This window comes from Carassius carassius, chromosome 16, assembly GCF_963082965.1.
Source record: "Carassius carassius chromosome 16, fCarCar2.1, whole genome shotgun sequence".
NCBI lineage: Eukaryota > Metazoa > Chordata > Actinopteri > Cypriniformes > Cyprinidae > Carassius > Carassius carassius.
Genome location: NC_081770.1, coordinates 17,812,214 through 17,825,433, shown reverse-complemented (window position 1 = coordinate 17,825,433; position 13,220 = coordinate 17,812,214). Strand labels below are relative to the sequence as shown.

General features: G+C 38.0%; 1 protein-coding gene across 2 annotated transcripts in view; it reads left to right on the top strand.

The window, feature by feature from the left end:
• LOC132159745 (protein phosphatase 1 regulatory subunit 29-like) overlaps window positions 1-8,630 on the top strand; it is a 71,091-nt gene extending 62,461 nt beyond the window's left edge. For both annotated transcript variants that reach the window (XM_059569341.1, XM_059569342.1), the window contains one exon: window positions 4,581-8,630. In XM_059569341.1, coding sequence (XP_059425324.1) covers window positions 4,898-7,693 — 2,796 coding nt within the window. In that variant the 5' untranslated portion in view covers window positions 4,581-4,897 and the 3' untranslated portion in view covers window positions 7,694-8,630. The remainder of the gene's footprint in view (window positions 1-4,580) is intronic.
• The last annotated feature ends 4,590 nt before the right edge of the window (window positions 8,631-13,220 follow it).

The window sequence follows — 13,220 nt, the reverse complement described above, 5'->3', positions numbered from 1 at the left end:
CTCTCGAAGATTGTTTCATGTTCTTCCCCTTCCCCGGAAAAGTTTTTCCACTCCAGGCAGTCTACGCTGCTGCTGTTTGGAGATAAAATTGATATTCTAAAAAGTGCACACTGCAGTGGCTGATGGGGGAAAAAAATAAAAATGAAGCAATTAAAAAAGCTTGAAATGGCAAATGGTGATTTTCTGAATAATTACACAGCTGGAAATCAACCAGCCAAAACCAGTGCTCACTGTGAATTACATAAAAATTATCAATTGTTAAACAAAAAGTAGAAAAAGTGCTAGATATTAATATCATAGCTCTTTGACTTGAGGCGTTCACACTGGGAGCAATTTGCAGTGACAAGACAAATCGCCATTTGAAATGACTTTAAGGCAACAAAGTTGACAATATTTTGACTTTGGTGAAAAGTAAAATGTGTCCCCACGGACGAAAATCAAGATCTTCAAACTGTTTTTTCAAAAACATCTGCTATTGGTCTAAACAAAGACAAAGCCCCACCCCAAACTCACACCACTGGTTGAGTCACTGTTGCCATGTTAGTCTGCTCAAACAAAGTAATGTTTTGATAGCTATGCATTAAGACCCCTAAATGAGGGTTATTGTGTATATTAAAATAATTAATGAGCAATAAATACTGCTAGATTTTGATATCATTTCGGACTTACTTGAGGGGTTCACTCTGGCAGAATTTTGAAGTGACAATCCAAAGTCATATAAAATTTGAATTCACCATATGAAGTGAACAAGTTAGACTTTTTTTGACTTGGTGAACGTGTAATTGCTGTTCTCCTAAATAAGATGAGACAAGCGAAAATTGTTTTCAAATTGGTCAACCAAACAGCCCCACCCCAAAATCACACCATTGGTTGATTCAATGTTGCTATGCTGGGGCTAGTCTGCTCAAACAAACAATATTTTGATAACTCCACAGTGCTTACACTTTTTGGGTAATGAATGGGTTACTTTATAGTTGTCTGCAGATTAAGCTGGAAAAATAAGTATTTTAATAAAAATAAAGCAATTACATGCTACAGCTTTAACTGTCTCAACCTGCACAGGTCATTGCTTTTTGTTAGGTGAGATAGCAATAATTCCTCTAGGCTACTTCAGTGTTATAGTTCAAACATATGCATATACATATACGTTGGGTCTCTTTCCCCCCCAAAGAAGCAACAGGTAAGGTGGACATTTTTAGCTTCGGCTGCCTCATGTCAAGAAAAGTGCCATTTTGAGGAAAGTTCCCCATCACTCAACATGCGTAGCACTTCTTGTTTGACCTTTGGCTAGCATAGCATTTGGTCGGAAGGTTTTTTTCTTTCTTTTTGTCTTCTCTCGGCATGTAATGGTCCGAGTACATCTGATCTCAATCACTTTCTTATTGTCTTTCTCTCTTCCCCTGAGAGGTTCATCTTTAGACGATGAAGTCTCTCTAAAGTAACTCCTAGTCCGGTCCACCTGCTTTCACAAGCTTTAATTAGCATTAGCCTCTGGTCTTAATTAAACCTCAGATACGCTGTGTGATAACTCGACGTGAAAAAACAGAAAGAGTTTCAGGTCTCCACAAAAGCCTGGAGCTTAGCAGAACAAAGGAAGAAAGAGAAGGTCTTAATTGTTTCCTTGCTGTTGCTAGCACATGCTGTTTTGGTCTTTTGAAAGGACAATTGCAATAAACTCCTAGCGTACCAAGCCACCCCTGAAAGACAAGGCAGGAAGAAAGAATGAGGATAGAAATGTAGGCATATCAAATGCAACTTTGCATAAGTACAGATACATCATTTCCATTTGAACAGAGGTTTGATTTCTGAGCTATTTTGAATACAAAATGTAGTTTGCATCTTTGATTAATTTAAAGCTGTTAAAAACTTTCTCCTATACCAGCTAAGTTAGTCATATGTAGCTTGATTTTTCTAAAAATATCATGACGCTGTGGCACTTAACTGTAATTGGTTTGTAAAAGCTACTAAGTTGTTACAGGTTTTTTTTTTTGCCCCTCTTTTGGTCACATTTTATTACGTCTAGTGCACAAAGTGCATGAACTATTGTGTATCATTAAACATAATATTACTTGAGTCATACATCAACAGGAGGGAAGAATTTTTTTTTCATTTATCAAAACAACACAATATAAACAGATTTTGTCTGATAGTAATCAAATTGACCCCTGTACACTTGTTGACCCCTTACCCAACCTTAAACCTACCCATACCACCAAACCTGTCCCTAACCTTACCAGCATCACACCTCAACACCTTCACAAACACTTTTAATCATTGTATAACATGTTAAAATCATTTTAAACATGTGCATGATCATATGAATTAGAATTTTAATGGCATTTGTAAGCTTTTTAATTTAAAAAGTCAGTGTTGTGTTTCTAGAGGTTGTTTTAATAAAATCAGCAGGGAATTATAGTTATCTAATGTGTTAAAATGCTGCTTTGAGGCTTCTGCTTTAATATTGAGGTGACGTTGTATTTGGACAGACATTCTCAGTGAGGAGAATAACTGGTGGAGTGTTTTCTCTATGCGTTAGTGAGTAGACTATAGAACTTGATAGGGTCAGAGCTCAGTGAACAGAAGGATGAAAATGAGCCGATGTGACTGGGGATGAAAAGGTTAAACTGCTGGCATTGAAAGCTGTAAAGAGAGGAAATGAATGTATATGGTTAATCTGGGGATACTCTCAGGAGAAGTTGTAACTATAATTATAAGGTTTTGAATCAAAAGTGGAATGGAATTTACCATTTAGCTAAAATGTACTGAAAAGTCTGTTTATTGGCAGATTCCATTGTGACAACATGCCCCAGTATAATTTCAGTGGGTCTTCAGTATGATATCTTTAAAATTCTGGTCAACAACAATGGAAATATTGTAAATATTGCAAGCACCATTAATTAATCATTCCATGTTTATCCCAGTGCATCGTGGGATATGAAAATGTAATAGTTTGAAAATGTTTGAGATATACAACTGAGTATAATATATTTTTTTGGTTTAATGTGCAATGGCATATTGAAGTTACATTATGCAGCCATTGTAGGATAACTTTCACAATTACGGCTGCTCAAGTAGTCTTATATAAAGCTTTTTTTCTTGTCACCAGGGTAATTAATACTCCCATTAGAATTACATCTCTTCATTTTCAATTTGCATAAGTCTTCTGTGGTTTTGCATGCCCTGCATATTTCCCTTGACATAACTTACATGTTTACACGCATACATTCATAGCAATACAAATACACTCAGTTGCATACAAACATTCCTATCGCATTTTCTTAGGTGTAATTTATATTTGTGAGTATTTAATGAGGCTGATATAAAAGAGTTGTAAAACTCTTTACCAAATGTTGTTCCTACAGAGATAAAAAGTCCTACACACACATTTCAGTCTTGTGGGACTGAAAGATTGACAGTTACGAGAGTATCCCATGGTTATGAAACACTCTGAGGGTCAGTGGTAAATCAGCTGACGTCAGTTAAGGAATTGAATTGTCAATTTCAATCTTGAGCTTGGGCACCAAGGGAAATGGGTTCTCTGTTTCTGTGAGGTCTTAAGGAATGAGAAGTGACTATTGTAAAATTGGATGCTTGAATTCAAGACTGATTGGCTGTGCGGTGTGGCTTGGGTTTTATTATGCATGGTTCCATGACAATATTTGTAGTCTAATATAAAGGATTATTAAAATTGTGTTCTGTGTGATTTAATTCAAAGCATGAATTAAACATTTTGTGAGCAGTGTCTCAGTACACAGGAAGTCTAAAGAAATTGATAAATTAGCATTAGCAAGAGGCCTGTTGAGCATTCAGTGAATTATTAGATAGATTTCTTTGAAGTTACAAAATTAACCTAAGGCTTGATATCTATAGTTTCAAACTGCTATAAAGACCCAAAATATGCCACCATTTTTTAAGTATGGAAAGTTTTGTGAATATTATGCTGTATTTATTTGGTAATACTTGTAGAAGGAGTTGCTGGGACAACATTGATATTGTGACATTTAGAAACTACCTGAACACTACTATGAAACTACTTGTTAGCCTTACCTCTTATTTCTTAATTCTTAAACTATCCAATGCATAAATACATATACCAAGTAACTGACATGCACATATAAACTTATGCATACACATTGCTGTTTTGTTAAGCCACTTTAGCTGTGCTACCAAGATGTTTTATGCATTTTTAACCAAGGAAACCAACTTCGGTTTTTTTTCTCCATAAGAGTGACATGTAGAATTGTGTTGTTTGGATAATGGAAATCCTAAATGAATCCTCAGAGGCACTGTAATACCTCAGTGACTTACAAAGACTAATGGCTGTTTTACAGTCTGGTCCCTAATTATGCTGTCATTTATGCTTTCTTTTAGAACAGTTTTGAGCCTTTATTGTTTAGTTGTACCAACATGGTTTTGTACAATCAAACCCTGTTGACTTAAACTAGCACAGAAAAGACAAAGTTTCATGGCTTTAGAAATTTGAATGCATAAATGGTCTTCTAAACCTGGTTTTGTTTATAATTAAAGCATAATCATTAATTTTTTCAATTTTCTCTCCCCACCTTTTGTCTCTTGTACAGATCCAAAACTGACAGACTGAAACCATTGCTCAGTGATTCAAAAGGAGAGCATTCAAGAAGTTAAAAGACCATGAATTACAGCTGTGGCAAGCGACACTATAAACCTATAATACGGACCATGTAAAATGGGGACTATGTTTGGCATTATGGTCCCTGAACAGCTGTGATTACCCTCAAGACACTTTTTTTTGGCACCGAGATCCTGTGTCTTTGTAATCCTATTGGTCGTCCATCTCCTGTGATCATCGTTCTTATTTTGAGCCCTAACTTCTTTCATTGCCCACCTTGATCAAAACAAATCCATTTTTTGCTACAAAATGGCCTGCAGGTTCAGCTTATCTTGTGGTTTTCCACCCTGCTTTCTCATCCTCTATCTCCCTATTTTTCTCCTCCTCCATGCACCTTCATTTGTCAGGGGTGACTGCTGGCTAATTGAGGGGGATAAAGGTTATGTGTGGCTGGCAATCTGCAGTCAGAACCAACCTCCATATGAGACAATCCCACAGCATATTAATAACACCGTCCATGACTTACGGCTGAATGAGAACAAGCTCAAAGCAATTTTTTTCAGCTCCCTCAGCCGATTCACCAACCTTACTGACCTCAACCTTACCAAGAATGAAATCTCCTACATTGAGGATGGTGCCTTCACAGGACAGGCCAATCTACAGGTCTTGCAGTTGGGATATAACAAGCTAACCAACCTCACCGAAGGGATGCTGCGAGGGTTGGGTCGAATGCAGTGCCTGTATTTGCAGCATAACCTTATTGAGGTAATTGCAACTAATGCCTTCTGGGAGTGCCCAAGCCTTAGCAGTCTTGATCTTTCCTCTAATAAATTAACAAAGCTGGATTCATCCACTTTCACTGTTTTGGGTGGACGGCTAATAGTGTGTGAACTGGCTGGAAATCCTTTCCATTGTGGCTGTGAGTTGTATGGCTTCCTTATTTGGCTAGAGGCATTTGATAATGTCACTCACACCTATGACAGGCTCCAGTGTGAGACTCCAAAAGAACTTTTTGGCTACCCTCTCCTAAATCCCAGAGGTAATCATGGAAGAAATGCTCGTTCTATACTGTCATCCATGTGTAATAATGGAGTGACTAATGGTGGCATAACAGCCCTGCCTCCTGACTTAGACTCTTCTGGGATGGGGATAGATATTTATGATCAGATGGGACCTTATCACCAGCCCACAGCTTCATCAACCACAGACCAAACATACAGCCCCACCATTAAGTTACAAACGGTCTCCCTATCCTCTGCATCCCTCTTGGTTCAAATACCCAAGCCCTACAGTAAGATGTATATTCTAGTGCAGTATAACCTCACCTTTGTATCAGAGGTCATGAACTTAAGGAACAAGAAAGAGATTGTTAGACTAAACAACCTAAAGCCCCACACAAATTACACCTTTTGTGTTGCCTCCATTCGCAATTCCCAGCGGTACAATCACACTTGTCTGTATTTTGCAACTCAGGCTCCAGGACCTGATAACTTGCGAGCAACCCCTTCTACCACCACCCATTACATTATGACCATTCTAGGCTGCTTGTTTGGGATGGTCATTGTGTTGGGCTTGGTGTACTACTGCTTACGTAGACGTCGAATGCACGAGGAAAAGGAAAAGTCTATTAGTGTTAAGAAAACTATCTTAGAGATGCGCTATGGGCCAGAAGCAGCTGCTGCAGCAGCCAAGGATCCTACGGCCTTGCAGAAACTCCATGACCAGTCCCATCATCAACACCACCATGGCAAGTTGTCACAGTCAGCATCCTCCAGCTTGGGCATCCTTCATAGTTCAGCCAACACCACCTCTTCTCGACTTTCTTCCCTTCCACAAGTGGAGAAGATGGCTACAGCTTTTTCAGAAGCCATGGGTGCCAATAAGGGCAACTACATGGATGTAAGAATGTCAGCAGGAGGAGAGGAGCGAGTAAGAGATGGAGTTGTAACAAGGCCAGGGAATGAAATCACAAGGGATGAAAATGGGTTTAATGGAGAAGATGAATCTGATGACGATGGCCGAGATTCAACATCGGAGATCTCCACCATTGCCAAGGAGGTGGACAAGGTAAATCAGATTATCAATAACTGCATTGATGCGCTCAAACTAGACTCTGTAGCCGTTGTGGCAGCAGCTGCGGCCACTGCAACTACAGCGGATAACACTTCCTCTCCACCACCTCCTTGTGTCCCTTCATTAGCCAGGGGGCTAATTCCACTTTCCCCTACCATCACAGAGACATGCCAGATCATGTCGTCCCCTAAAATCCGTCCTCCACCCCCTGTTCCTCTTGTTTTGCCCCTTTCTGAGCGGCCCGGCATCAGCGGAGGTGGGTTTCTTTCCCCTCCCTACAGGGACCCACCCCCAGCTACAGCATTGCGGCCATTGCAGAGACAACTTAGTGCAGATGCTGCAGTTGTTCCTATAAACTCTGTTAAAAATCGCTGCAGCGTTTCTTCCGGTGGCTCTGTCAAAAGTGCTCGGATTTTCAATTTGGACATCCCAGACCCTCGAAGCACAGAGCCATGCAAGTATCCTGAGAAAGGCAGCCCTGTTCGGTGCGGGGAGCCACTGGAGAGGCTGCCCTTAATAGGGGTTCATGGAGTCAGTAATGGCAGAGGAGATGGTGGCAGCGGGGGTGGAGGGGGAGCCGGTGGTGGCAGTGGTGGTTCGGGTGGGTGTGGTGTTGTGGTTGGAGGCGGGGGCAGCACAGCCCAGCAGCACCACTTAGAGGTGCACCCAGACTACCACTGCTCAGAGCACCGACACTCCTTCCCCGCCCTCTACTACGAGGGTGCCACTGACTCCCCTGCTCAGAAAGTCTCCTTTCTAAAGCCTCTCACTCGCACCAAGAAGGATACTGCCTATTCGCAGCTTTCTCCCCGCCACCACAATTACTCAGGGTATTCTTCTAGCCCTGAGTACTCCTCTGAGAGCACGCTTAAAATCTGGGAGCGCTTCCGACCATACAAGAAAAGCCCCCGTGAGGAGGCCTACATAGCCGCTGGCCATGCTCTTCGAAAGAAAGTGCAGTTTGCAAAGGATGAAGATCTCCATGACATTCTGGACTACTGGAAGGAGGTGTCAGCACAGCAGAAACTGTGATACTTGTGAGAGATGTGACAGCAGGAGGAGAGGTTGTGGAAAACAGAACCGATGATTCTTGAGACAGCTCAGCAGACTCCATCAGCAGGTGCTTTGGTCCCTATAGGCCACCACAGAGACAAGTGTTCTGAAAGAGACAGAATTAAGCAGGTGTTTGTTTGTTTATTTGTTTTATTTGACAAAATTTAAAACATAATACAAAAAAGTCCTCAAAGACATACACATTTCAAACTGTCAAGGATAAAATACACAAAAAAGCATTCGGCTTATTTCCATTGATGTCTTCTGTATTAAAAAAAAATAATAATAAAATAAAATAAATATTGGACAAATAAATCATAAATGGAATGCTATCCACATCAAGTTCAGAAACTTACCACACAAACTTCAAAACATCAGTGATAAAACAACCATTTTTTTACTTTCCTTCTAAAAATACTGTCAACTTGTAACTTTTGAGTACACCCAGGTAATTTATTTCAAGCTAGTATATAATCATTATTTTTTATTTTTTTTTACCATTTCACTCTCAAACCTACAAGGATATATATCATTACTGCTCACCCTTGTAGAATGACAGTGAACCTCTCTTACAAATACATAATATTCCAACAGATACTTTGGAACCATTTTCTTTAATATCTTAAACACCATCACCAATATTTTTATTTTATTTTATTTTTTTTTAAGTTACCCTCTTTTAGACTTAAAAAACAAACTAATTTTCCTATAATGTTCATCTCGCAAATGCATCAGTGGATGTACTTTCAAAATAACCCTACACAACTCATTTTGAGCAGTCTGCAATTTTTTTTTTTTTATTTCTTTGAAATACTGTTATACCACAAAACTGCATCATAATCAAAGTTTGACTGCACTAATGCACCAGCCAACATTTTTTAAGTTTCAATATATAAGAAAGCCGCCTTTTAGTTTTTTTATTCAATTACCGTATTTTTCAGACTATAAGTCGCATCTGAGTATAAGTCGCATCAGTCCAAAAATAAGTCATGATGAGGAAAAAAACATATAAGTCGCACCGGACTATAAGCATAGACAGTAAAAGAAATGGACACAGCGACCCCATTGGAACTCAATTGAGACAAGTGAAGCCCATTTTTAGCGATTTTTAGCACTTCAGTTTCTGACGCGCAGACTCACACTAAGCTTGATGACGTCAGCAACCTGTCTGACAGATGTAAATCTTCTAGTAGCTGTGCGTGCAAACTGCCATCGTTAATCTTGCAGAGACGGCAAGCTTGAGCGGGGAGTTCTTTGGCGTGAGTGATCAGGAGTAAGTATTCTGATTAATTATTTTGTATAGTATTTTAAAATGTAATGCCAGGGCTTGTATCTATGGGCTTCTCTCTTGACATCTCCCCGATTGCCTGCGAGCTTCTCCACCTGTCTGTACGGTAATTTCTCTACTGTGCCTATTTTTACAAAAACTACGGGGCCATAATGTAACATAGAAGGTAATGGAGCCCTTTATACACTGTCGTGTATCTTTAGAAATAAATAATGGACAAATGGAGTCTTTAAACGCCTCAGATGTAAAGTTATTCGCTGTCAAAGTGACGCCAAAATGAATGGGAGTCTATGGGATGCTAACGCAAGTGAAGTTCTGCTACAAGATGGTGACACGCGGCCGACTTCAACTTCCGGTCGACTTCCTTCCCACCTGACTATAAGTCGCATTTATTTAGAACCAAGAGAAAACATTACCGTCTACAGCCACAAGAGGGCGCTCTATGATTTCAGTGAGAGTCTACAGGAACACTGAGGAGCATAGAGCACCCTCTCGTGGCTGTAGACGGTAATGTTTGCTGTGGTTCATTTCTCTCGGTTCATGTCAAATTAATTTTGATAAATAAGTCACACCTGACTAAAAGTTGCAGGACCAGCTAAACTATGAAAAAAAGTGCAACTTATAGTCCAGAAAACACGGTACAAATTTTTGATTTTCAAATTTCTCCTGTCAAATTACTGTCCAAACCACAAACCAGATATTTTACTTCTCATTTAGGTGTAATAATTTGATCTTCAACCTTTACTTCTAATTTAAGCAGTCGAGCCAAATAATTAAAATTTCCCCAGAAATACCGCATCAAGTATAAATCTCCTTCACTAATTTATCATTAAATATACCAATTTGTGCTGGAAGCTCATTTACCATTTTTTCTGCAACCATTGAAAAATTCCATGAAAATGATTTGCTACCTTTATCTGATCAGATTTCAATCTTCCATTTACATTAAAGCTAATTTTAGAACATTTTATCTTAGACTTTTCTAGGTACCCTAAATCATTTAATATTCTCCTTCATTTTTGAGAATCCTGCTTCATTTCACTAATCCTATCCTTAAAAAAAGTTTTTTTTTTTAGCCTCTATTACATTAAATCTTACCGCATTTATTTTATGTTTAAATATCTCAAAATTATCATTATTTCTATCCCTTTAAAAAAAAAAACTTAAAACTATCATTATGCTCCTTAATTGCCTTTAAAATACTATCCTTCATCCAAAGTTCAGTCCTTTGCTTAATTCTTGTTTCTTTATAAGGTGCAACATTACTCAAAACTTCAAAAAAAAAAAAAAAAAAAAAAAAGCCATCCCAGGCCATATCCACCTCATCACACTACAACATTTTAGTCCAGTCAACCTTAATTAAAGTTATTCTATATAAACTTGTGGACTGTATTTTTTTAAAGATCTGAATTTTACTGTATTATGTTGCCTTATAGCCTCTCTCCTAGATTTCCTAATTACATATACTATACAATGATCACTAATACCAGCATCCAAAGCACCACTTCTACAAACCTTAGAATTATCAGATACCAATACAATGTCAATGACAGTTTTAGTTTTATGCGTAATACTAGTAGGATCCACAATAATCTGTTTCAATGCATATGATTCACCAAATAAATTAAATTGTTTATAAATTGAAGTATCATGTTTTTGCATATCCGTGTTTAAGTCCCCCATAGTTATTATCTCTTGTCCAATATTGAAATTAGAAGCACTTAAAATCTCATCAAGTCTCTCATAAAAGTTATTCTGATCAGGTGGGTGATAGCAAATACCCGCCAAAATTGGTATACTCTTAGGTAAAAAAAAAAAAAAACCTAGTTTTCCAAGCTTAAGGCATACATAAGCAACCAACCAGAAATGCACAGGAAATGTGGCACTTAAAAAGGCATCCAGTTTCAGTTTAGAATCCTTCCATCTTACCTTGTGTACGACCTATGTTCTATTGCACTGTGGTTTGAAAAGATAGTACTCTTAAATGAGGAATTAGTGGTTTTATTTTACAAATGCCCGATTATAGACCCGAGTGATGGTGGTAACTGATGCTTGTCAAGATGATCGTTCTACAATGTTAATTAGTAAGAGGGAAAAAATAAAAGTTGTGAGTTTTGCTTTGCTGAAGCCACAGGTCAAAACATGGATACCCTGTTCACACCCATTCCCTAATGTTAGCTCAAGCAAAGCATATTTATTGATTTGAGACACCTACACAAATTTTACACAGCGTGTGTGGGACACAGTTATCAAACCAGAGGCAGCCATTTGGACATGCTTTATATTCAAGCAATGTGGCAATTCGATGAAACACACAATGCTAATTCCTTTTTGGCATTAGTTTACGGCACAGTCAGCTTTAAAAGACTTTTTTTTTTGTAGAGACTTTAGACAGTTTTTACTTGACGGTTTTTCTAAGGAGTGAAATAGTAAAATGGGGTTCAAGAATGGAAGCTTTAGGTCTCAGTTTGATTCTAAAAGTGGCAGCTAGATATAGACCCCAATGTAGTAATAGGCTGATATACACAAGGTTACCATTATGCATTAAATATTAAGGGAAGTTGCGCAAAGAGTTTGCTTTGTTTAGCCTGTTGGGAGGCAAAATGCCAAAGCTTAACTCAATGACACACTTTCACAAAATGGCAAACTTAATTTGGAAGCTATAATTTCATGAAATGTTAAACATATAATTTCATAATAACTGTCTTGCTGGTGTTTGGGTAAAATTTTGCAATGACCTATTAAGCTTATGACAGGCACAGAAAACCTTGAACAGACTTCACATATAAAATACTTGTACATTTTCACCCAGTGATTCCACAGAATCTGATGCCATATTTGCATTTCAATGATTACTTGGTCAGATATACTTTCATTGAATACTACAGTAGCTTCTCCCTATTGATCTGACCTTCTTTTTCCTGTTATAACCCACTTCTCTTGACCTTATGTCGGTAGTGGTCAAACTAAAGATCTTATTAAACACAAATTCAATCTCATTTTTTAAGACCATGTTATTGTGCTTGTATTACTTTATTGGGAAAATAAAATAGTAATTGGCAGCAGAGGAGTCAAGAGGTCACAGAGGTGCTAATATTATTAACACTGCCAGATTGGAGAAGTGACTGAAATTAATCTTGCCCTTTCCGGTCAGGTCACCACCCAGAATGCATCCCTGGAGTTTTTCTGTTTTGTCCGTGGCAATGAAAGGCAAGCTGAAGCTCTTCTTCTTTAGAGCAATTTATTGGCTTTAAAATATACATTGAGCTCTACAAAATAGGCCTTTGGGCTTTGAAATTTCAGGCAATGGTATTTTTGACAGCAAACATTATGATTTGTTAGATTTGTTAACTAATGAATGTAGATCTCAATAAATTATGCTTGACATGCACTGCATGGGTTTTCTTAGCATTAAGTGCAAACGTCATTAGAATTCAGCCTGTACATGGAAATTGATCTTTATTTTACAGTTGCATTTGGCCAGTGTTAAAACTTAAGAACTCTCAGCATGCATCAATGATACTGTATGTCACATCATCCTTCAAGGTTCAAAATCAATACTCGGTAATGAGAATTGACACTGTCAAGTCAAAATTCAAAGGTTTGCCTTGTGAACCATTTTACTAAAACCTCTCATAGGGAACTCCAGATTGCAGTCAATCACAGGTCATTGAGAAAAGACAAGATGAACATTAGGTACCCTGTTAAGAAAGAAGTTATATTAATACTTAAGCTAATGTTTTGTGTATCTGTATAGAATAGTGTGAGAATTGAACAGTATATGGACAAAGTCTACATGGAATGATATTAATATCACTGACAAACACATAGCAAGTGCTTGCAACAAAACGACAAACCCACACATGCATATATTCCACCATCATTAGCTTTCTTGAAATCTCATTTATTCCTATATAAAACTCTTTAATAGGATAAAACTTTTTTTTTAGTATTTTCCTAAATTCAGTTAGGTGATGAGTTTTCTAAACAGCCTCAAGGCTTGCGTTATTGCACTGTGGTTGGTAGATACCAAGTTAAGACAATTGGAGATAAATTATTATGCTCTTGGAATGTTTTAAGTATATTGTTGGCATATGGGAATGACAGTAATTTGTGGTTTGATTTCCTGCTGAAAAGTGGTGTCTTTTTTTTTTTTTTTTACTTATATGTGTGTAAGGTCTTGATGTAACTGATGGCTGACTGTGAAAACTGTGACAA